The 25,364-nt window shown below is 39.7% G+C and overlaps 2 protein-coding genes and 1 long non-coding RNA gene across 4 annotated transcripts; 2 read left to right on the top strand and 1 right to left on the bottom strand.

The window, feature by feature from the left end:
- Positions 1-1,656: 1,656 nt before the first annotated feature.
- Positions 1,657-1,987, top strand: LOC118565680. The gene is made up of 2 exons (XR_004932526.1): positions 1,657-1,746; positions 1,881-1,987. It is a non-coding gene; the product is annotated as an uncharacterized LOC118565680 (long non-coding RNA).
- An 8,289-nt stretch (positions 1,988-10,276) lies between these two features.
- LOC105916830 (ubiquitin carboxyl-terminal hydrolase 47) lies at positions 10,277-19,300 on the bottom strand. The gene is made up of 12 exons (XM_012851454.3): positions 19,178-19,300; positions 17,180-17,308; positions 16,997-17,093; positions 16,326-16,441; positions 15,580-15,650; positions 14,478-14,603; positions 14,284-14,379; positions 14,068-14,196; positions 13,863-13,991; positions 13,739-13,779; positions 13,591-13,625; positions 10,277-11,026 (listed from the first exon to the last, which is right to left on the bottom strand). The coding sequence occupies exons 2-12, from the start codon at positions 17,274-17,276 to the stop codon at positions 10,335-10,337; spliced, it is 1,629 nt and encodes a 542-aa protein (XP_012706908.2). The 5' UTR covers positions 17,277-17,308; positions 19,178-19,300; the 3' UTR covers positions 10,277-10,334.
- Positions 19,301-19,417: 117 nt separating this feature from the next.
- Positions 19,418-25,346, top strand: LOC105916831 (probable E3 ubiquitin-protein ligase RNF217). Of its 2 annotated transcripts, none has more exons than XM_012851455.3 (6): positions 19,418-19,514; positions 19,627-19,697; positions 20,758-20,873; positions 21,408-21,502; positions 23,438-23,608; positions 23,694-25,346. In XM_012851455.3, the coding sequence occupies exons 3-6, from the start codon at positions 20,777-20,779 to the stop codon at positions 24,144-24,146; spliced, it is 816 nt and encodes a 271-aa protein (XP_012706909.2). In that variant the 5' UTR covers positions 19,418-19,514; positions 19,627-19,697; positions 20,758-20,776; the 3' UTR covers positions 24,147-25,346. The 2 variants fall into 2 exon arrangements, with proteins under 2 accessions (XP_012706909.2, XP_021165664.2); XM_021309989.2 differs by lacking the exon at positions 19,418-19,514 and adding an exon at positions 19,991-20,065 and having other exon boundaries at positions 19,625-19,697.
- Positions 25,347-25,364: the final 18 nt, after the last annotated feature.

Genomic DNA, 25,364 nt, shown 5'->3' with positions numbered 1-25,364 from the left:
CAAAGCTTTATAGACGAGTGGCATGCCAAATGCCAGTGGCAGGAAGTTACATTTGGGATAAGCCCCTTAAGGGTGTTTGTGTGTGCCACAACATTAAAAAAAGAAGAAATGTGTGCATCTGAAACCAAATAATGTAATTACATCATTATTTTGTTCTAATAGATCTGAAAACTGATCATTATTCTGTTTACTTTGAGCGTTTTAAATCTGCTTTTGTGAACCCTAAAAAATTGTGGTCAGTATATGATTGTTAATGTTCGAAGACAAGTACAATCGAAGTCCAACAAAGACCATGCCTGTTTGCTGGGTTGTTTCATCCAATTTATCTGACAAGTTTTGTGTATATTCATAATAAAATATTCCGAATGTAAAACCTAGAACACCATTGGTTTTCTATTGGTCTGTTTTCTTTTAAGGATTTATTTACAGGTATTTTTCATTTTGGTACCAAGGAGTTACTGACAATGTTATGCAACATTTTTAAAGGCGTAACCTTATAAAAAAAAAGGTTGCTTTACGAATAGGGAAATAGAGTGGGATGGAGGCAGATGAGCTTACTGTGGCCATGTCAGAGGTGAGAGGCAGAAAATGCAGATGTCAAGAATGACCCCAGGTAGAAATCACTAAAAATAACAAAGTCAAGGCTGATCTATGTGGTTCTACTTACTAAGATTCATACCATTTGCGAGATAGTATCACCATAGTTTTAGACTGAAACACACAAACTGTGAAGCTTCATGTTACCCCAACCCTCTGCAGCTACCATCAGTATTCCTGAGGGACACATCAAGCAAACATTGAACTATAGGTAGATGTAATAATGCACTTTTCACATCCTTGAGACTATTTGAAAGTTATGCGAATGAATATTATTTTACTGGAAGGATTATATGCCGTCAAGATACTTAACTGGTTCAGAAAGTTTGAGCGATGTCTATTTCTTCTTAATCAAAAACAATTGCAGACATTCTTAAAGCGATCAATAAATACAAAATTCCACATTAGTAGCTGGATGTGGTCTTATATTAAAATTTCTCAAAAACAAAGTTTATGGGAGATATCCATGGTATTATTTTAGGTTATGCTGTTTGACATTCCTTTTCTTCTCCTCTGAGGAGGCCTTCTTGTTTTTAAATCACTCCAAAGCATAACCTTTAAAAAAAATGTTATAGGTCTGTAGGAGGCGGTCCTGCCGTCACAAGCTCCAGATTATTTGACAGTTTATTTTGTTGTCCTTTGACCAAAAAGAAGCAGCCTGAATACATTTTTGGTTTCATCAAGGTTTCAATTAGCAATTTAATAAAAAAGATGTTTGTGTTTCTTTGTTAGAAAAGATATGATTTAACCAAAGACAGAAAAACTCTTATTTATTTAAATACTTTTAGCTTTCTTCACTAATCCTTGTACTACAGGCATGAATTTAAAAATGGTGCCGTTGCTTTCGGCACGGCATGTAAATGACCCGTGGCGTTTTTACCTGAGAACCTGTCCTGATGCTCATGAAGTGGTTTCTGCAGAAATCTGAGCTCTCCCTTCGGCATTTTAGTGTACAGTGAAACCTGTGTACGTGTGTCTGAACTTGTCTCCTGTAATTGTTCAGGACGTTAATTCAAAATTCTTTTTGCAAGCTGTAGCAGGTAAGGGTTATTAACTGCGGTCAAGTGAGCCCTCACTTGATTTTGTTGGTCTCGCAAACACTAAGGATTACGGCAGAGGCGGCTGAGACTACTTTTCAAAATAAAAGCAGTATGTTTGCGGTTTATCGACCACGTGTTTCCACACATATTTAAATATATTAAAAATGTTTCCATGCTTAATGCAATACTTTATATGACACTCTTTAGCCTAAAAAACTCTCAAAACACTGTTTTCTTTCACAGCTGACTACTTTTACTTACAGATGACAGATGATGTTCTTCAGAACTTATTCATCAAACTGCATCTACATCATTTGTGTTTTAAAAATAAAGGCATTTAAAAATCTCTAGATTGACTACATTTTTGCTGTTTTATACTACCATGCTGACTACTGGAGGTGTTCAGCATGGTAGCAGAAAACCTCCAGATGTGGCTCAATAAGTTTCAGACAATTCTGATGTGGCATTTCAAAATAAGAGCCATTTGAAATTGCTATACTAATTATTAACAAAGTTGCTGTAGCTCTAGCAACTAAACCGTAGATAATCAGTGGATGCAACCACTTCAGCATGATAGGAGAACACCTCCAGATGTGGCTCAATAAGTTTCAGACAATTCTGATGTGGCATTTCAAAATAAGAGCCATTTGAAATTGCTATGTATTAACTAATTATTAACAAAGTTGCTGCCACTGCAGCAACTAAACCGTAGATAATCAGTGGATGCAACCACTTCAGCATGACAGTAGAACACCCCCAGATGTGGCTCAATAAGTTTCAGACATTTCTGATGTGGAATTACAAAATAAGAGCTAATTGAAATTGCTATATATTAACTAATTATTAATAAAGTTGCTGCCACTGCAGCAACTAAACCGTACATAATCAGTGGATGCAACCACTTCAGCATGGTAGTAGAAAACCTCCAGATGTGGCTCAATAAGTTTCAGACAATTCTGATGTGGAATTTCAAAATAAGAGCCATTTGAACTTGCTATATATTAACTAATTTAGACCAAAGTTGCTGTAGCTGTAGCAACTAAACCGTAGATAATCAGTGGATGCAACCACTTCAGCATGATAGTAGAACACCCCCAGATGTGTCTCAATAAGTTTCAGACAATTCTGATGTGGAATTACAAAATAAGAGCCATTTGAAATTGCTATATATTAACTAATTATTAACAAAGTTTCTGCCAATGCAGCAACTAAACCGTAGATAATCAGTGGATGCAACCACTTCAGCATGGTAGGAGAACACCTCCAGATGTGGCTCAATAAGTTTCAGACAATTCTGATGTGGAATTTCAAAATAAGAGCCATTTGAACTTGCTATATATTAACTAATTTAGACCAAAGTTGCTGTAGCTGTAGCAACTAAACCGTAGATAATCAGTGGATGCAACCACTTCAGCATGATAGTAGAACACCCCCAGATGTGTCTCAATAAGTTTCAGACAATTCTGATGTGGAATTACAAAATAAGAGCCATTTGAAATTGCTATATATTAACTAATTATTAACAAAGTTTCTGCCAATGCAGCAACTAAACCGTAGATAATCAGTGGATGCAACCACTTCAGCATGGTAGGAGAACACCTCCAGATGTGGCTCAATAAGTTTCAGACAATTCTGATGTGGAATTTCAAAATAAGAGCCATTTGAACTTGCTATATATTAACTAATTTAGACCAAAGTTGCTGTAGCTGTAGCAACTAAACCGTAGATAATCAGTGGATGCAACCACTTCAGCATGATAGTAGAACACCCCCAGATGTGTCTCAATAAGTTTCAGACAATTCTGATGTGGAATTACAAAATAAGAGCCATTTGAAATTGCTATATATTAACTAATTATTAACAAAGTTTCTGCCAATGCAGCAACTAAACCGTAGATAATCAGTGGATGCAACCACTTCAGCATGGTAGGAGAACACCTCCAGATGTGGCTCAATAAGTTTTAGACAATTCTGATGTGGCATTTCAAAATAAGAGCCATTTGAAATTGCTATAAATTCACTAATTATTAACAAAGTTGCTGTAGCTCTAGCAACTAAACCGTAGATAATCAGTGGATGCAACCACTTCAGCATGATAGGAGAACACCTCCAGATGTGGCTCAATAAGTTTCAGACAATTCTGATGTGGAATTACAAAATAAGAGCCATTTGAAATTGCTATATATTAACTAATTATTAACAAAGTTGCTGTAGCTGTAGCAACTAAACCGTAGATAATCAGTGGATGCAACCACTTCAGCATGATAGGAGAACACCTCCAGATGTGGCTCAATAAGTTTCAGACAATTCTGATGTGGCATTTCAAAATAAGAGCCATTTGAACTTGCTATATATTCACTAATTATTAACAAAGTTGCTGCCACTGCAGCAACCAAACCGTAGATAATCAGTGGATGCAAACACTTCAACATGATAGTAGAACACCCCCAGATGTGGCTCAATAAGTTTCAGACAATTCTGATGTGGAATTACAAAATAAGAGCCATTTGAAATTGCTATATATTAACTAATTATTAACAAAGTTGCTGCCAATGCAGCAACTAAACCGTAGATAATCAGTGGATGCAACCACTTCAGCATGGTAGTAGAAAACCTCCAGATGTGGCTCAATAAGTTTCAGACAATTCTGATGTGGAATTTCAAAATAAGAGCCATTTGAACTTGCTATATATTAACTAATTTAGACCAAAGTTGCTGTAGCTGTAGCAACTAAACCGTAGATAATCAGTGGATGCAACCACTTCAACATGATAGGAGAAGACCTCCAGATGTGGCTCAATAAGTTTCAGACAATTCTGATGTGGCATTTCAAAATAAGAGCCATTTGAACTTGCTATATATTAACTAATTATTAACAAAGTTGCTGTAGCTCTAGCAACTAAACCGTAGATAATCAGTGGATGCAACCACTTCAGCATGATAGGAGAACACCTCCAGATGTGGCTCAATAAGTTTCAGACAATTCTGATGTGGCATTTCAAAATAAGAGCCCTTTGAACTTGCTATATATTAACTAATTATTAACAAAGTTGCTGTAGCTCTAGCAACTAAACCGTAGAAAATCAGTGGATGCAACCACTTCAACATGATAGTAGAACACCCCCAGATGTGGCTCAGTAAGTTTCAGTCAATTCTGATGTGGAATTTAAAAATAAGAGCCATTAGAAATCTCTACATATTAAGTAATTTTCACCTAAGTTGCTGTCACTCTAGCAACTAAATAGTAGATAATCAATTGATGCTGCCACTTTAGCAGGACAGTACAACACCTCCAGATGTGGCTCAACAAAGCTCATTAAGATTTGATGTGGAATTTCAAAATAAAAGACTGTTAAAACCTTAAGTGCATTGGCCATACACTATATTTCCAAAAATATTTGCTCACCCATCCAGATTATTGGAATCAGGTGTTCCAATCACTTCCATAGCCACAGTTATGTAAAATCAAGCATCTATGCACACAGACTGTTTTCACAATCATTTGTGAAAGACTGGGTTGCTCTCAGAAGCTCAGTGAATTCCAGCGTGGAACTGTGATAGGATGCTACCTGGGCAACAAATCCAGTCATGAAATGTCCTCACTCCTAAATATTCTTCAGTCAACTGCATCACAACAAAATTAAAGCGTTTGGCAATGACAGCACCTCCGCCACGAAGTGTTAGGCCACGTAAACTTTCAGAGCGGGGTCATCCATCTATCCATCTTCTGTCATGTTTGGCCCTATTGGGGCCAAGCATGACAGAAGGAACAATCTGCAATCTACTGTAACAATCTGTAGTGTACAAACGTTTACTGTTATTCTTCCTTATGAACATAAAATATTTAGTTTTTTCGGGTAAGTTATCTTTTGTAGCAACCACTATTGTCGTGATTAGTCTTGATGAACCTAGACAGAGCACACACACACTCACAGAGCTTATTTCTGAGAGTTTATTGAAAGAAAGATGAGTAGCGGATGAGCAAACCAGAGAGGCTGTACTGGGGTGTAGATGGGAGCAGGAGCTGGAGGACCAGAGAGAGTTCTTGAGATGTAGGGCTGCTGGAGCACAGGGGTAGCAGACAGTCCAGCAACAGAGCAGAGAGCAAACCTGGGGCACAGGGGTAGCAGGCAGTCCAGTTAGCAGAGGCCTTACATATAGCAGAGAGGTAGCCTTAAATCCAGCAGCTAGCAGAGACTTCACTTGAGACACAGAAGTGGCAGGAACTCCAGCAACTAAACAGGGAGCAAAGTAGGCTTACAGACGTGGAATGAGTGGAGAATGATGACGAACCGGCGGGGAAGAGAAGACTGAGGGAAGCTTATGTGGGGAGGCTGGCAGGTGGAGTGAGTTCTGACTAATTAAAGTCTAACAGGTGTGACTGTTTGCTGAGGGAGTGGAAGGTGAGCTGAGTGAGAGGAAGAGGAACTGGAAAATAACAGGGAACAAAGTCAGACCCAAACTAAACCATGACAACTATTAATTTTGTTATTAAGAGTAACTGTATTGCACTACCCCTCCCCTGGACTGCCACCTTATCACGGTGGAGGGGTTTGAGTGTCCCAATGATCCTAGGAGCTATGCTGTCAGGGGCTTAATGACCCTAGTAGGCTCACCCAAGGCAGACGGGTCCTAGATGAGGGACCAGACAAAGAGCAGCCTAAAGACCCCTTATGATGAATGAAACTAATGAACGCAATGTTCCCTCGCCCAGTCGCAGGTCACCGGGGCCCCACCCTATGGGCCTCTCTGGTGTACACCGGTGATGAGGAAAGCTGTCAAGCTGTCTGGCTTTCTGGCCTGTGGGACTCTGGAAGCAGCTGATAGGTACCAGCAGTCCAAGCAGCAGGCGCCAGGCTGGTTGCTGAGGCAAAAGCTCTGTACCAAAACTGTGTATAGTGGGGGTAATATGCTGCTGACCAACCCAGAGCGAATCTCAATGATAGCTTTTATGTTAAAATTTTCTCTGAAAACGTACACAAAAGTAGCAACCTCGACAACAACTTGGTTCAGAGTGACTAAATGATGACAGCAACTTTGGTCAAAATCACTTTATATATAGAGATTTAGAATGGCTCTTATTTTGTAATTCCACATCAGAATTGTCTGAAACTTGTTGAGCCACATCTGGGGGTGTTCTACTATCATGTTGAAGTGGTTGCATCCACTGATTATCGACGGTTTAGTTGCTAGAGCTACAGCAACTTTGTTAATAATTTGTTAATATATAGCAAGTTCAAATGGCTCTTATTTTGAAATGCCACATCAGAATTGTCTGAAACTTGTTGAGCCATATCTGGGGGTGTTCTACTATCATGTTGAAGTGGTTGCATCCACTGATTATCTACGGTTTAGTTGCTGCAGTGGCAGCAACTTTGTTAGTAATTTGTTAATATATAGCTATTTCAAATGGCTCTTATTTTGAAATGCCACATCAGAATTGTCTGAAACCTGTTGAGCCACATCTGGGGATATTCTCCTATCATGCTGAAGTGGTTGCATCCACTGATTATCTACGGTTTAGTTGCTACAGCTACAGCAACTTTGTTAATAATTAGTTAATATATAGCAAGTTCAAATGGCTCTTATTTTGTAATTCCACATCAGAATTGTCTGAAACTTATTGAGCCACATCTGGGGGTGTTCTACTATCATGTTGAAGTGGTTGCATCCACTGATTATCTACGGTTTAGTTGCTGCAGTGGCAGCAACTTTGTTAATAATTTGTTAATATATAGCTATTTCAAATGGCTCTTATTTTGAAATACCACATCAGAATTGTCTGAAACTTGTTGAGCCACATCTGGGGGTGTTCTACTATCATGTTGAAGTGGTTGCATCCACTGATTATCTACGGTTTGGTTGCTGCAGTAGCAGCAAATTTGTTAACAATGAGTTAATATATAGCAGTTTCAAATGGCTCTTATTTTGAAATGCCACATCAGAATTGTCTGAAACTTATTAAGCCACATCTGGGGGTGTTCTACTATCATGCTGAAGTGGTTGCATCCACTGATTATCTACGGTTTGGTTGCTGCAGTAGCAGCAAATTTGTTAACAATGAGTTAATATATAGCAGTTTCAAATGGCTCTTATTTTGAAATGCCACATCAGAATTGTCTGAAACTTGTTGAGCCACATCTGGGGGTGTTCTACTATCATGTTGAAGTGGAATCATCAATTGATTATCTAGTATTTAGTTGCTAGAGCGACAGAAACTTATTTAATAATTACTTAATATATACTGATTTCAAGTGGCTCTTATTGTTCAATTCTACATCACATTTGGATGTAAGTTGTTGAGCAACATAAGGAGGTTTAATATTGTCAAAACTGGTTAACTTGAGTCAATGTAAGGGTTTTTAAATGTTTTTATTTTTAAATCACAAATCATGTAGATGGACTTCTGGAGATCATCATCTGTCATCTGTAAGTGAAGGTAGTCACCTGGAAAAAATAAGTTCTTTGAGGCTCAAGAGTGTGACCAAAGTATATATTTCCATTTTCACCAGCAGGCCAGAATAATGGAAAAAAAATGACACATGAAGCATGAATATAAATATATCATAAATAATGTAAATATGTGTGAAAAGACGTAGTCGATAAACCGCGAACATGCTGCTTTTATTTTGAAAAATAGTCCCAGCCGTCTGTGCCGTAATCCTTAGTGTTTGCGAGACCAACAAAATCAAGTGAGGGCTCACTTGACCGCAGTGGTTAACAAGGCATGAGATCCTACAGTAAACCCAACAGTTCTGCAGAGGCTCCGATCACCCTTTGATGACGCTTAGGTCTAATTAAACTTATTTAACACGAGTTACTGCTTAGTTATCAAACACAGAAAATCAGAGACACTGCATTTTGATTTTAAAGTGAATATTTATTGCCAGCTTAAGTCAAAGAGTATCAACAGATAAATAGCATTTCTAAGCCAAATATATAAAAGCTACATGTGAGGAACATAAATGTTGGCCATAAGACACAAAAGGGGAAAAAGAGAACAAACAGGAAAATCACGGCCCTGATTCAAAGGGACGCTGACGTTGCAATGAAAACATCGGTAAAATCTGAGACCCACAAAGAGAACCTTACCGGGCTTACAAAAATTACCATCTTGAAGTGAGGTTCTGGTTCCGATAAAAGCTGAATCATCTTCAGAGTCGGGTGCAAAGATTTAACTATGGCTAACCTGAATGACTGGGAAATGTCCCGTTTAATTTGCTACGCAGACGATAATAAAAAGTCTACTTTTGATTTTAGGCAACTTTCCAAATCCTTCACCTCAACAGCAAAAAGCCCTGAACAATGTTTATTTTATTTTTTTATTTTTTTTTTTATTTTTTTTTTTGTGGAATGTGTGCGTCTCGTTACATCTGGAGTGAAACTACCCCAGCACTTCAGAAGAAGAACATCCAACCCGCCGTCAAACATGGTGGTGGTGGTGTGGTGGTGTTCGCTTGCTGTAACGGTGGGAACCATGAATTCTGAACAATGTTTAAAAGTGGAGCTCCTTTATAAGCCATATAATGATTAGTTGGCTGCGATAGACTGCCGATCTGACCAGGGTGTACCCCGCCCCTCGCCCTTTGACAGCTGGAGATAAGCACCAGCATCCCTCACGATCCCAATAGTGATAGACGTGTTAAAAGATGGATGGATGGATGGATGGATGGATGGATGGATGATAAGTTGGCAGGTTTAACCTACTAAGAGGATTTTTGATACATTCTTTTATCAGAAAAACAAGGATAGGAGCCATTTAGTACAGACCGACAATAACCCTGCAGTTCACCAGGTTTGTCACTGAAATACAAAGAAAATAAATCATACCGTTATCTAACATTCTCAATTTAGAGTAAGAACGTTACCACATCCATGGATTTTAGGTCTGAGGCTCTAGAGGTCCTTCCAGCTGTCAGACGAGGGTTTCACCTAAACTGATCTACAAACATGCTTTGAGTCTGGTTAAAGTCTCTCTGAACCCAGGTGTTCCTAGTCCTCCCTGCTCAGCTTTATGGGTTTTATTACCACACCTCGGTATGTTTGCTAGTAGATCGCTGCGTGGGACCTGCCGTATTTACATCGTTCCAGGGCGCCTGCCTAGTTCACAGGAAGCCTGGCTGGCTTTATCAACAAGCTTCCCATTGTTGTGGTTCTATTATACATTCTCATTTTGTTGGAAAAATCTTATCTAAGTTTGACATTTCGGAACTTTGATTAATAATTTGAAATTCTGCTTTGCAGCTGTAACGTATCCATGTTGCATTTTTTTTGTCCTGGTAATGGACTCCATCCGTGTATCGTTTAATCTCTTGAAGTTTAATTCCTGCTGTTCTGTGAGGGCCTCAGAGTTTGTTTGTTTTTTATATATATAGGGTTTTGTAAATCAATCACTATTTTTCCCGTATTAAAGTACACCAACGTACAGCTTCGGTTAAACGTAAATCAGAGCGGTGTTATCGAGCCAGCCTCAATTAAATACTAAATCAGCTTCACAAATTCTCCCCACAGTGATAAGTTTAAGCATCTGGAGAATTAGCGGCACTGAAAATATCATACATGCTCAGACATGCTCGTCTATTCAGCTCTCATGACGTGCCGTCATTGCTCCTCGCTGTTGCAAAAATACTCAACAGAACCTTCATATTTAAACACGTTTTGTTTATTTTGGGTTTGGACGGTTTGACAGTCTCCTTGCCTAGACTCGCTGTGTTTTTACTTTCAGAGATCTTTGCTCTGCTGCTGCCTTATGATTTGGGACACTGGGTCCAGTTCCTGTTCTGAAAGACGGTGAGGATCTTGTCGAGGATGAGGCTGAATAGTAAAGAGGCGTTGACTTTGCATTATAGTTGTCCACACCCCAGGTTTTAGCATTGGTCGGGTCGTTTTTTTGTATTGCTGCCACAGCTGGAGCCTCTGCAGACTCTTTTCTTCCTCTTATAGGACTGCGATTATAAAGATGGTTGTTTGTTACGGTCTTTGTAGCATTCTTGCTCGTTCTTCCCCTGGGCGCGTTTGCTCCTATACCGTTAGTAGCAGAGACAGGTCTTTGATGAAACGTCTCATATGAGGATGTGTCTCTGTTGCTGAAGCTCATTTGCTGCATAGAATCAGTGTCTGCTGGAAGCCACGGGCCTCCCTGTAGCATCACCTGCGCTGGGATTTGGTTCGATGGTCCCCTCCCTCTTCTGATAGAGCCTGAACGTTTCTTCTTGGACGCATCCTCTCCCGTCAGCTCGTTGGTTAAATGCCGAACGCCTGCTCCTCTTTGGCTTTCGGTTTTCAGGAGATGTTCGGAAACTAGACCTTCTCTCGGTTCTGCCTCATTGCACCCGTCTCCCGTTTCATCCGAAGGAGCACTTCCATCAGTCTTCTTGGCCCGTCCTCTCGCTTTGAACAGAAACAGGCAGAGTTTTAACAAACAAACAGCAGAGGACCTCTTATTACAAAAAAAAACAGGTCTTTGGCAGAATTACTATAGAAATTCAAGCAGCGCTTGATAAGAAGTGCAAATCTTTTTGTTTACCACTTAAAAAAAAATAATTTAGGTAACAGAGTCCAATTATCTGCTGTAGGTTCTGCAGAAGGGCTCATAATGTGGCAAAAATCTGCAACGAAAACCAACCAAAGGGGTGCATCTTAAACTGCTCCGTTGGATAATATTATGGTTACTTATTTGTTTCTGTGTGTAAAAATGTCCACCCAAATACATGCAGCCCAGTTTTTCTCCTACAAACCACTTCAGCAACACAGGCGCATTCTTTAGATTGGCCAGTAGGGGGCCTCCTCTCACATGATCCGTGCAGGTCGTTCATTTCATGAATATCATTCCTATTTGGTCTAAAAGATGCCCAATAATTGGCATATTGTGGTAGAAAACAGGTTATGCCAGGTGACTGGTACAATATAAATCCTAAAAAGTGTTAGACATATTGTAAATAGTATGAAACACAACTTTTCTGTACATATAAAATGTACTTTTGGTTGCTGCCACATTCCTGTCAAATGTTAGAACATTTTTCTTAGTTTCTGCTTCTGTTATGCAATAGCTGCATCATCATATAGCATTAGAAATCTTATCTGTCAGACAGATTCCAGTTTGTTCATGTTAATAATAAATCTTCAAACTCTAGGGTCACCTGTGGAGTACCACAGGGTTTAGTCCTTAGACCAATTCTCTTTACTATATATATGCTTCCAATCGGCAAAATTATCAGACAGCATAAGATTAATTTCAACTGTTATGCTGATGACACTCAGCTATATTTATCCATAAATCCTGATGAATCCAATCAATTACTTCAACTGTAGTCATGTCTTGATGACATCAAAAGGTGGATGACTTTAAATTTTCTGCACTTAAATTCTCTTAATCAATCACTTAATCTGGATGGCATTAACTTGACCTCTCGTAATAAAGTAAAAAATCTTGGTGTTATTTTTGAGCAAGACATGTCATTTAAATCCTATATTAAACAGGTTTCCAGAGTTTCCTTTTTTCACCTCCGGAATATCGCCAAAATTAGAAACATTCTGTCCAGGAGTGATGCTGAAAAACTGGTCCATGCATTTGTTACTTCAAGGCTGGACTATTGTAATTCTTTACTATCAGGAAGTCCACAAAATGCAGTTCGAAGTCTTCAGCTGATCCAAAATGCTGTGGCAAGAGTTCTGATGAAAATCAACAAGAGGGATCATATTTCTCCTATTTTAGCTTCCCTTCATTGGCTTCCTGTTAAATCAAGAATAGAATTTAAAATTCTCCTTCTAACGTATAAAGCCCTTAATAATCAAGCTCCATCTAATATCAGAGCTCTGATTACCCCGTATGTTCCTAACAGAGCACTTCGCTCTCAGACTGCAGGTCTGCTGGTGGTTCCTAGAGTCTCTAAAAGTAGAATGGGAGGCAGATCCTTTAGCTATCAGGCTCCTCTCCTGTGGAACCAACTCCCAGTTTTGGTCCGTGAGGCAGACACCCTATCTATTTTTAAGACTAATGTTAAAACTTTCCTTTTTGACAAAGCTTATAACTAGAGTGGCTCATGTTACTCTGAGCTACCTTTATAGTTTTACTGCTATAGGCTTAGGCTGCTGGAGGACATCAGGGCCTATTTTTCTCACTCTACTGATTTCTACTGTTCTCCAGATTTGCTTTGCATTGAAATGACTGTCGTCATTTCAGCTTTTAACTTTCTGTTCTCTCTCTTTCTTTTCTTCATAGTAGGTACACCTGGTCTGACGTTCTGTTAACTGTGACATCATCCAGAGAAGACGGCTCACCCGCTACTACCATCTAATGTAGAACAGATTACTGGATCAATGTGTGCTTCTGTGCTTTTTTGTCTCTCTTGTTGTGTCTCTGCTCTGTCTTCTGTAACCCCAGTCGGTCGAGGCAGATGACCGTTCATACTGAGCCTGGTTCTGCTGATGGTTTTTCTTTCCACTGTCGCTTCATGCTTGCTCAGTATGAGGGATTGCTGCAAAGCCATGGACAATGCAGACGACTCTCTCTGTAGCTCTACGCTTCTCCAGGAGTAAATGCTGCTTGTCGGGACTTTGATGCAGTCTGCTGGTTCCCTTATATAGAAAATTTTTGACCAATCTGTATAATATGATAGATTTTTACTTTGTAAAGTGCCTTGAGATGACATGTTTCATGAATTGGCGCTATATAAATAAAATTTAATTGAATTGAATTAATGATACAGTGGTATTGATTTTTTATTTCCGGTTGTTTTATGTTCACTTACTGAATTTTCAGACTACAAAGCACACTTAAAATACTTACATTTTCTCAAAAATGTATGGTGCGCCTTATAGTCTGAAAAATACGGTAAACGTTTTCAATCGATCTTTCAGTCAGCCATTCATGACCTTTGCAGAGCACTAACTTCAAATTCTAACATGTGCTGAAATGAACAAGTTTAGCCCTAAATAGTTTGAAAAAAACTTACCCATTTTGTACATGAGGAGATACGCTGTCTCTGAGCTGTTAACGGGATGTGAGAACAGCAACATGGTTAAAAATCAGGAGCAGGGCAGTTTTTATTTGAAAATATCAGCTGACAGCTTCAGATAATATCCACCATGGGGTCTAGTTACCTTGAGTCCTGAGTTGCATCTTCAGGACAAGGTTTGTTGACCTGGAAGAGTGAAAATAAGAAGTTGTGTTCAGCAGCGTTTAAAACTCCGCCACGTATGAACAAAGAAAAAACGCTGGCCTTACACGTCTGACAGTGTTGTCATCGAAGCGGTACCAGCTTCCAGTTTCAAAAGATTTGATCTCTGCGACGTAATGTCCTCCCATCAGATCGCCGTAGTGGTGAACCACCGCGTAGAGGTCGTACCTGCGACTCTGACGGGTTGGAAGGGAACGCCTTAAAACAGAACCTGAAAGCGCTTTGCGTGTGCGGATGCTGGGACAGACATACCTGGACTTCCAGCGCCTGGGCCACATCAGCTTTGCAGTGCAGCTTGACGTAGCGGCCCCGCCGATAATCAAAGGAGAACCTCTTCAGCAGCAGCGTCAGAACATCTGGACGGTGCGTCATCTCGTATTCCTGCGTGGTGCGACCAAAACAGCTGCATGTAGAGGAGACGGCTACCGTTTGAGAAACAGATCATGGACAAAAGGAAACCCGACTCACAGTGTCGGCGTCCTGCTTTTTGTTGCAACGGCTGCAGAAGATCTGGTTGTCCTCGCTGACTCTCTGAGCCTTGAAGAAATTCTTCAAACCTTGCAGCTGCGAACAGGGGAGACCGGTTAACCCTGTAGATTATTTCTCTTTTGAGTGAAACACCAGCTGGAAGTCTTATTCTGGTTAAAAAGGAAATGTAGTACCACACAGAAGGTTCTAGACTTTGGATCTCCCATGGACAGCGGTAGGACCCAGAAGAAGTTGCTTGACTGGCTCGTCTGGTAGCACTTGAGGCACGTGGTTTTATGATGCAGCTCGCCTCTGAAGATCTAAAGAGAAGAGGGAAGTTACTGTTGCTCCTGTGACACTTCAAGGCTTAAAAAAGAGAAAATAATTATTGGTTTCTACTTCAGATACATCTTCTATGCAGATACATCTTCTATTAAAGTAGGGCTGGGATGATAAATCCATGTCATTGATTTATTTGAACTTGCAATTTATGAAGAAAAAAATATTTGGAAATATCTAGATTTGTTTATTTTTTTATTTTTTTTGCCAGTGCAACTCGTCAGGCAAAAAAATGCTGAAGCAGCAGCATTAAACTTTGCACAATATCAGTCCTGAAGCGACAAATAGTCTTGTTATAGCATTAAATGTTATACATCTGTTTAATAAACAATATATTGTCAAAATACACTTTTTTACCCTAAGATGAGGCACTTTAATTATTCATCTAGTTGTTTTGTTTGCTTAGGTTAGTTTCAATTTGAAGTGAAGCTTGTTCTTAGACGTATACTGAAAAAGCTCACTGTGAGAAACTGCTAGCAGCGAAACATTTTGTTATATTTTCCTCGTCCACAACAGCAGGGCTGCCATCTTGTTTAATAAGCATGGTTCACAGCTTGCATTTAGTTGCACTTTCAGTTCAGGTCAACTATGGGACGAGATGAATGAAATAAAAGCAGTTTTTTTTTTTAGAAATCATTTCTGTTGTTTGTTTTAATGAAATGAAAGGGAGGCGGGAAAGATCGATTGATTGGATTTGGTCAAATAAAATTAGATCAATTATTTATAAGCCACTTCACCCAGCCCTAAAAATGAGATTTAAAACTTTAACATTTCACTGAATTGTTTTATTTTATTGCACCTACACATGATTATCAGTAATGAATTTATGACAAATTGATCTAGTTTCTTTAGTTTAGCAAGAACCTTTTTATTTGTAAAAACACCGATCACCTCTGAGCCAAACGCCAGCAGAGCTACTCGGTCCATTTATGCTAATAAACAGAAACGTGTTTCTACCTTAGACGCCTCTGGACTGGTCTGACAGAGGATCTTCTCAAAGTACTCAGCAGCGTCACGTTGCTCGTAAACTAAAAGCAGAAGTGTGCGGGGGAGACAAACAGAGAGATGAATCGTTTCTCAGGACTTAGAGGATCACTGCGTCTCTTAGGCTACGTTCACACAGCAGGGAAACCCAACCCACATCCGATCTTTTTGCAAATATGCAACCTATATGTGTCTTTTTTATGACAGGGTGAACGGCCCAAATCCGATCTTTTCACCCCCGAAAAAAATCTGATTTGCGCCACTTCCATGTGTGGTACTCACTACACATCCACAAACGGTAGTAGCAGTCAGCGCTTCATAGGAGACCATTAATAGCCGCGCTGCTTTCTTCTTACCTTATTTAGTCTTACTACGATGGGGTCTTAATATTGTCGGCTTGCATTGCTCAACAGGTTTCTAATAATAAGGAGAGATGCCGGTTGGTATCCGTGTTTTTATCTTAACAAAACACTTCTAGAAACAATTTCATTCACCAATACTTCTGTAAACATTGCGCCGCTGTGTGACGTCTCCTTCTGTTATCTGCGGTCTTGAACCGTTCAGACAGAAGTGTGATGACGGTTGCATTTAATGGCAGCGTGAACGGCCACCTCAAGAAAAAAAACAAATAAATCAGATTTCGGTAAAAGATCGGAACTGAGCATGAAGACCCGCAGCGTGAACGTAGCCTCCGTGACCTCTGCTGAATCCCACCTTACCGTCTCTGATCCCCAGTCTTTTTGCGATGTTGTGTGTTTTGGCCATTTCTACTTCTAGACCAGAGAACAGCTCGCCCAGGTGGGGATCAATGGTCGTCTGGTTGTCACAGTAATCTCTGCACCGCAGTTAGGAGAGAAGGAAATTAGCGCTTAGAGAGCTTATTTATATCACGATAGATAGATAGATAGATAGATAGATAGATAGATAGATAGATAGATAGATAGATAGATAGATAGATAGATAGATAGATAGATAGATAGATAGATAGATAGATAGATAGATAGATAGATAGATAGATAGATAGATAGATAGATAGATAGATAGATAGATAGATAGATAGATAGATAGATAGATAGATAGATAGATAGATAGATATCTTTATTATCATTTTGCATGCACAAAGTGTGTACAGAACGAAATTTCGTTTGCATACAGCTTGAAAAGAATCCCTCTAGAAATCACTCTAAGAAACACTTCTAAATTTATTTATCTAAATACATTCAGAATTGTGAGCTTTCTGATTATCACAGCAACATCATTAATCCTCTCTGGTTAAAAGAGACCCTGGATCTGAATAGCACGTTTCATGGCGCGCTATAAACACTGACTAAAAAAAAAAAACATAATCAACGTTGGTTTTCTCCAAAAGCACAGAGCTGGGCTTCCAAACCTTGTCACGGCTTCCCGAAACTCTTCAGTCATGAAAAGCACCTGCAGGACGCTGTTCAGATAGCAGGTCAAACCAGGACTGCGCAGGCCCTGGTAATCTATAAAACACGGCAGAATTATAACAACGCTCAGGCTATTTTAGCCGCCAGCTGAATCCCTCCACGAGGATCTGCACCTCGCCTACCTGAGACAGCCAAGTTCTCCAGTTTCTGTGTGAATCTCTTTAGAGTGACGCGATTCATGTTTCTGGACTTTAAATCGAGGTTTTGACATCTTTGCATTTGAATGTTTCTCGGACGTGTGTGGGTTCATCCTATTGAGAGGGGACAAAAAAATAAACAGCAATATGGATTTTAATATAAAACAATTTCACGTGTCAAGAAAAATCCTTCAGAGAACCAATTAAAATGTTTCATGATGACAACACACAAGCAGGACAGGATCATGGCAAGCATATTTCGAAATATGTGTTGTCAATTTCCCGTTGGTCTGATTTCAAGGTTTTGTGACGGTTGCTCCAAAAAATGTACTTTGTTTTCCTTAAACCACTTTGGAAATGATCTAGTGTTGTGCTTGGGGTCTGTCCCAGAGAGGAAGATCTATTTGTGCCCGTGCTTTAACTTCCAGGCTGACGTCTTAAGATTTTTGTTTCAATATTTCCACATAATGTTCTAGTCCTCATGATTCCATCTATTCTGAGGTGCACCAGCGCCTCCTGCAGGAAAATAAACGCCACAGCATGATGCTGCCACTCCTGTACTTCACCGTTGAGATGGTTTCTCCCAATGTTCCCCCTTTTTTCTCCATATGTAACAATCATTATGGCCAAATGTTTCAAATTAAGTTTAATAAGACTACAAGATATGTCTGCAAGGTTTAAGGTCTTTGTCCCTGACTGCATTTGTAACTGTAAGCTGGCATTTTAGGTTACAACTGGAGTAATGTCAGCTTCACCGAGTTGTCTTTCAGTCCAGGTCGGCACAGGACTTGTTATTCTGTGGACAACGACACTGTGCCGTCTTACCAGCTTTGGCCACCATCTTCACTAGGTCATTTGCTCTTATTCTGTGGTTGTTTAGCGCATTTCACACTTCAGCACCACTGATCTCTGCAGCACAGAGCCCATCTCATCCCTGAACAGTATGATGGCCGCACATTCCCATGTTATTTATATAACTTGGGTATAACTGTGGCCTTTGGAGGATGTACCCAAGGAGGAAAAAGAGCTAAATTGGCTAATTTTTATTTTTCTGTGACATAAAAGAAGTAAGCAGTGGGACTGAGCACAGCTGGGACAGCTAGGCATTTCCATGTGGAAGACAAAGTAATTGTACAGCATGAAATCTTCTGAATTTAAAGAAATCCTTTTTTTTAATAGCTAACTATTCTGGCTTTCAGCAAACTTAAAATTTGGCGATCTAAATCTAAGTGATCTAAAACAGGAAAGTTTAATAAATTGAGACAGGGGTAGCCTGTTTTTTTTTATGAGGGGTACTGGCTTAGTTGGATCCATCCAATAGGAACCAATGGCATCAAACTTGTACTATATCCAGAAAAAGTTTTAAGAAATCCCTTACAGTAAGTTGCTTCTGGCTGATGTGCAGCAACATGTTTTTTTTTACATGATTTTTTTTTATTCATCCCAAAAATTACTTTATTTGTAAAATTAACTTTTACAAAATATTGAACCATGTTTTGTTTGGGAAACATTTGGAATCACTATTTAGAAACTATGACATAGAAAGTCTTTGGTGGTGACCTAGTGGATAGAGGGCATCCTGTAATTGCTGCAAGTTCCCCGGTTCAAATCCAAACAGACCCTCAGCCCCAGAATCTTCCCCGGGAGTCACACAGTGGCTGCCCAATGCTGTCCGAGGGATGGATAAATGATCAATAAGGATGATGGTGGAAAACAGGCATGTGCAAAAGACGCATTTTCTTTAACTAATGTGCAATAACTCATAATGTTAGAAATGACTGAATCACAAAAGTCCCACAGAGAAAAATAAAAGAAAGGAAGCAAATCAACTTCCCACCTAAGACCTGATTTTCAATAAATAAATAAAAAATCGGCCTCGGCCTTTGAGAGTTGCTGCAGTCGACCAGTAACAATTATCCCGCCTAAAAGGTACCATGCGTCACATTTACGCATTAGAACAGCGTCATAAAACAGGACACAAACCTTCATAGTACGGCTAAGGTGAGATGTTTGGGGCATTTCCAGGGTAAAGCAGCACAGATTGGAGGTGAACGCGGCGCTCCTGGGTTTGTTTGGAGGTGTTATGGAAACACGCTTCTCCTCCATTCCTCCTCCAACAGGTTGACTCCATGCACCGAATCAAAGCGCCGACAAATGATTGAAGTCCCGGCCGCTCCCTCCTACAGCCGCGGTAACTTTAAGCGAGAAGCGATGGGAGGTGTGGGAAACGCGAGGATACTCACCGAGCGGACTGCTTATCTGAGGGTTATAACGCTGCTGACTTTCGCTTTCGGTGCCAGTCTGAACCCGGAAGGATGAGGTGAGGCAGGCAGACACAAACAGAACCGTCTGCTGTCACACAGACACCAGACAACATCACTGGAAACCTTTAAATCTGCGTTAAATAATAATATTTCCTCTCCTGAACTAAGTTTGGCAGCGTCGCTGTTCTACTTCCGGGTTCTAACTTAAAGGGGAAGTTGTCAGAAGTGCAGAACAAAAGGTAGGAAAAACATACCTTTCTACTTATTAACATGTGTTCATAAATTAGATAAACTCTTCTAAAGCTAAATCATGGCTGCCCAGGACTGAACTAATGCATGTTGTCTCATGTTTAGGAGCAACATATAGATAACCTGATTTTAGCCTTCTTAAGGGTTTTCTTCTCATGTTTCTCAAATCTTTCATCAACTCCGTTACAACCAAATTTTTTCGCTCCCCCTCTTTTTTTTTATTTTATTCTATTTTATTTTATTTTTACCAGACTAAGATGATCCAAATCATTTATCCATTTAGGAAAGTGTTCCTGTAATCCAGGGTCAGGGTGAGCTGGAAGGGATTTCCCTGACTGATCCAGTTTTATTGTTTCTGGTAATGTGTTTATTTGTCTGTTTACAGCCACTCATGTCAGAGGCTTTCAAACTATGTTTAGTGATTGACTCAGATCTATAAACACCAGCAATTAAATAATTTTTTGCATGTTGTACGGTTCATTTGATTAAAACTATCCCCGTAAGAATATAGTCAAGTTTTAAAGGAATACCCACCACTGTAGTTTAATTTGCTAATTAATGAATCAGTAGATAAATGCTCACTTTGTGACTCATAACTCTGTAAGCCTTTATTTTCAGCGGCATAGAAATCACGTCAGTTTTGCGTGTGATAACTCGTAGACCTGGAAAGTCCTTGGCTCAACGTAGGGATGGTTACAGAACGTTTTAAACTCATAAAGTCTTGTGGATGTTTCACACAGATACTGCTTACCTTTGTTTCTACCTGCATGTGAGAAACACGTGTCATTTAAAAACATGTCCAGACACGAAACTACTAATAAAATGCATTTTTAATATGGGGAGAGCTGCTAAGAAGGCTTGTCCGCACCAACTCAGTCACAACATTACGGCTACTGGCAGACAACTAGTGTGATTATATCAACCCAAATCAAGTGGAGAAACTAACGTCTATTTGGTGGAAAATGTCTGTTTATCTGCCTGTTTTTGTCCAGAGTGTCAGAGGTGTAACAGAATGAATGATGTGCATTGTTTTCTTTTTGGTTTACACAGATTTTTCCACAGAATCGTCATGAGCGTTCGGGGACAGGACTCGCTGGAGAAGAAATTCGACCCACGCGACAAAACTCTGAAGTTTGTAGACAGGGGAGATGACTTGGATCCAATGTGTAAGATTTTATTCATTTGTTGTTGTTTTTTTTCCCTTTCTCTGTGACTCAGCAATAAGAACAATAAGGACATGCAAAGCTGGCCCAAGGTACAAGCAAACTAGGCTGCTGCTTAGGGCCCCAAAACCCCCAGCAGCACTAGAATCACCACACAAGCCGTGAAAATGCTAAATGTAATACGACAGAAGCAGATGTGCAAAAGAAAATGCTGGATTATTAAATTATTATTAGTTAGCAGCGTTTTATATACCCTGTATTCATCCAGTTACAAAGTGAGCTATTATGATGAAGATTTAGTTTCCATGAGACCCCTAGGTTCTTTTATGCTAAATCTATCCACAGAGTATTGTCATCCAAACTAAAGATGTAAGGACAATTAGATCATATGAGGTGTATAAATGCAGAAATGGTTGAATATTAATGATATAAAGGGGGTATTAGCTGAGCTGTGGTCATTGATGGTCAATAAATGGCCTCATTTAGCCACTTATCTTGTTTAAACGAATGACAGCCATCATTCTTTCACCTCCTCAGCGTCTGATTTTAGCTCTCTCAGAGCCGAAATGTCCTGCGGCCACGCTGTCACTCCTGACTCCCTGACACGGTGGTGTCTCAGCCTCCTCGAACAGGTATGCTTCTCACACTTCATGCATACTCAAAAGAAAATCTTAACTCTTTGACCAGAAAGGGTCTTAACCACTAGCGTGAACATAACAGCCGCCGCTTCAAAGGTCAAATAAACTCAAAGCCTGGACAATTATTTTCAGGAGAAACATTGAAAAACGTCTTTAATCCACCCAGTTGTAAGTTGCATATTTAAAATCTGAAACCAATATATATCTCAATCTTTCATGTAATTCTGAATATCTTGAAAAGCACTATGGGTAAAACAGAAATCAGGGATGTTTAGTTCTCAAATGATGAAAGCTGGAGTAGTGACATGAAACAATATACAAGTTTCTGCAAAGGGAGAATTTTTTTCCCCCAAAATATAAGGTGAAAAGAAGTTAAAGGGTAAAATTAATGTTATATTGTTCCATAAAACAATAATAGGCATCACAAATATGATTTGGTTTTGCTGAAAACCCATTTCAGACAGAGGCATTTTTTCACAAACATCTGGAGCTGAAAGCTCAGTTCACATAAATGTGGAAGGGGATGTCGGTTATTCATTAGTTCTTCCATACATTAGTTATTGCATAGAGGTTTGGGGTAATACGTACAAAAGTAATCTAGATTCACTTATCAAACTTCAGAAAAAAGCCTTACGAATCATTCATAATGTTGGATTCAGAGATCATACTAATGCACTTTTCTTAAAATCTCACATAATGAAAATCGAAGACTTAATCAAATTTAAAACTCTTGCTGTGGTGTACAAAGCAAGCCGTGATCTACTTCCTGTCAATATACAAAAAATGTTCAACAGTAGAGAAGAGAATTACAATTTGAGAGGAGAATATGTGTTGAGAAGATGTGGCATTCACACCACACTTAAAAGTCTGGGGCTCAGCCAAGCAGGAGTTGTGTTGTGGAATGGATTAGATATAGAAATAAAAAGGAGTACCACGCTAAGACAATTTAAAAGCAGGTATAAATATGTCATCTTTAAAAAATATGCATGTAACCCAAACATTTAAATGTGATAATTTGTAACATTTTCAATAAGTACTGCTAGATATCTTCTTCTGTACAATTGCTTTAAAATAAGACACCGTATTCATGTAAGTGTGCTTTGATTAGTAATGCCATTTATCAAAAGACTGCGTATGTTATATGACATGAATATTGTAATTGGGGGTAGGTTCTTATAAGTTCTCAGAACTTCTACCTACTCCTTTTGAGCACTACTAAAATGTCTTAACATTTCAATGTAAATCTTACTTGTATTTTTGCTCAAAGAAACTGAAATAAATAAATAAAATAAAATTCTAGGTCGAAAAATCAGAAATGTTCCTGGATGTTGAGAAAACGGACAGAAATCTGTAACACATAAAAGCAACTGCACAAACTTCAAAGATTTTACATAGATCAAACATGGTTGTCCCGAGCACTCCTAGGGCTGGAAATCTTGCAATATATGTTTTAAAAAGAGAAACTTTCTCTAAAATATCTATAAATTGGCAGCGTTTTAATTAAAAAATGTTACTTACACCCATAGCTAAAGAGCAAAGGAACCAGAATTATTTTTTATCGAATGGCTAGAAAGACATTGTAAATTAATCAACTACAATTAGAGTTGAGTTAAATCAAATCAGTATATTTATATAGTGCCAATTCACAACAGGTCGTCTCAAGGTAGTTTAAAAAGTGAAGTTAAGTCGAATTATGCAGACAGATTGATTGAAACGTTTCTATCTAAGGAAACCCAGCAGATTGCATCGAGGCAGTGACACCCGCTTTGTGTTGTTAACTTTGCCGCAATCCGTCATACCGATAAATCAGGATTGATCAGCACCAATGAAGAGAAAAGTCAACATGACTGTTGACCACTAAGTCCGCCTCTGGTCCTTAGTAAAGTTTTGTTCTCTTGCTCCAAATGAGCAATGTTTTACTTTTTTAAGGGGGACTATGTGTTCAGATGTCCTGCTTTGTTGGAGGGCACCAAACAGTGCAATAAAGTGTGGTCGTACCGGGAGGTCCGCAGACTGGCGGACCTCAGCGCTGATGAAATGGAGCATTTTGAGCAGGCGATGGCCAACCTGTCTGTTTCAAAGTACTGCCAGGTCCAGTCGGTGAGTCGTCAAAACATCTGCAGCTCAACTTTCCTTTTTAAACTAAATAACACACTGAAACTCAACTTTCTGCTGTCCTCACCAGTGTCCAGAGTGTAAAACCATGGTGGAGAGGAAGGACCTGTCCAACCTGTGCGTCGAGTGCGTCATTTGCACAGCCGACCAGAAGAAGACCTACATGTTCTGCTGGCAATGCCACCGGGCGTGGAAGGGCCCGGGCCCTCGGTCCGACCGCTGCGACAACGACGGCTGCATCAACGGGGACCTGCAGCTGCTGCACACCTGTAAAAACATCCGCCTGCCCGAGGTGGAGGGCGTCACCAGCTGCCCGTCGGTACGAGCCTGTCCCGTGTGCGGCATGAAGGTGGAGCACAACCAAATGTACTGTAAAAACGTAACGTGTCCTCGCTGCCGCACAACCTTCTGCTTCGTGTGCCTGAAACTAAAGAGTGAGTGCTGTAAGACCAGCTCGCCGTACCAAGTCTGCCCCAGCGGCGTGGCTCCGAGACAGACCCGCATCCCTGTGTGGAACAAATAATGGCTGAAAAAAAAAAAACGCCCGTCTGTCTGGTGGAGAGTTTAACGAAAGCTAGATAGGAGAACACTGGAAAAATTATTTCCTATGCTGTACACTAAAATGTATATGGTTATGTCTGTTATGGATATTTTAGCCTTCTAATCTATGTAAATCACACATAATTGAATAACTTTAACTCTTTAACTAAAACTCTTGACCTTTAAAAGGGACATTTCTCCTCCTCGTTTTCCAAAGCTTGTTTACCTATAATAAATGGAAATAAACGTTTCTAATGCTTAAAGGCATTTTATTTTCATAACAGTTTATTGCTGAGAATATTGTATATATGCTTCTGTTAATTCTGTTGTAACATTTTATGAATGCATACAGGATTTTGTAAAGGAGCAACCAAAAACAGGCAACATATAATAAGCCTGATGTTAACAGTGAAATTGATTCATCTTTAAATGTGAGCCTTTGCTAGACAGTTATAGTAAATAAATAAGACGTATTTGATTGAAGTTTGCTTAACCATCCAAATTAATATTTATTTCAGCTGGTTTGTGACGGATATGCAGCCAGTGGCCAGACGGACTGGGAGGCCCAAACCCAGGAGTACAACGACTTCCAGTTTGCCTTAAGGAAGTTCTGGAAATCTGTTCTACGACTGGAAGGAAAGCAGAGCTCTTGCCAGGGTGTGACTGGTTTTGGTGGGGAACTGTGGCCCCAGACTGACGATATGGTTCGGTGTCTAAAGGAGCACTTTGAGGACGTCCTGAGTCCGGTCACCATGTCCTCCTTCAGAGAAGCCAGAGGCCGCTCTGGGCATTGTGGGGCTCTGAGCTGACGCGTCTCTTTAGTGTCGGGTGAAAGAACATAAACAACATCTGTGGAATGGCTAAGTGGGAAAGTGGTCCACATCTTTGAGAAAAATTAGTAAAAAAATCAACTGAACCTAAAAAAGTAAAAGGCCTCTGACTGGCTGTCGAGCTTTGGATTATGACCCATGAACATATCAAAGAGGTATTTTGTTTGGGGGGGGGGATCCTGACCTCTGTTGTGAACCGCGGACAGCTGCGTGGTGAAATTATAGTCTCTGTATATGAGGCGGCCGCTGCACCCCTTCCAACCTCATCCTTTTTAAATGTTTGCTTATCATGCCTTTTGTTCATCGTGTCCTTCTAACATCACCTTCAACAAAAATGAGTTACAGCTGAACTAAAACAGAAGCGACAAACC

The sequence above is a fragment of the Fundulus heteroclitus genome, chromosome 14, assembly GCF_011125445.2.
Source record: "Fundulus heteroclitus isolate FHET01 chromosome 14, MU-UCD_Fhet_4.1, whole genome shotgun sequence".
In the NCBI taxonomy this organism is placed as follows: domain Eukaryota; kingdom Metazoa; phylum Chordata; class Actinopteri; order Cyprinodontiformes; family Fundulidae; genus Fundulus; species Fundulus heteroclitus.
Note: the sequence above shows the minus strand (reverse complement) of the source record. Positions and strands in the feature narration are given on the sequence as shown.

What these genes read in the sequence shown, in the direction of transcription:
- LOC105916830 (XM_012851454.3), bottom strand. Translation starts at nt 17,276, where the DNA reads ATGCAAAGATGTCAAAACCTCGATTTAAAGTCCAGAAACATGAATCGC. An exon ending in CCAGTCCAGAGGCGTCTAAG is followed by an intron (nt 14,604 to 15,579) that starts GTAGAAACACGT and finishes TCTTCTCTTTAG; the next exon opens with ATCTTCAGAGGCGAGCTGCA. An exon ending in TCTCCTCATGTACAAAATGG is followed by an intron (nt 11,027 to 13,590) that starts GTAAGTTTTTTT and finishes TTCTGTTCAAAG; the next exon opens with CGAGAGGACGGGCCAAGAAG.
- LOC105916831 (XM_012851455.3), top strand. Translation starts at nt 20,777, where the DNA reads ATGAGCGTTCGGGGACAGGACTCGCTGGAGAAGAAATTCGACCCACGC. An exon ending in GTCTCAGCCTCCTCGAACAG is followed by an intron (nt 21,503 to 23,437) that starts GTATGCTTCTCA and finishes TACTTTTTTAAG; the next exon opens with GGGGACTATGTGTTCAGATG. An exon ending in AGTACTGCCAGGTCCAGTCG is followed by an intron (nt 23,609 to 23,693) that starts GTGAGTCGTCAA and finishes TGTCCTCACCAG; the next exon opens with TGTCCAGAGTGTAAAACCAT.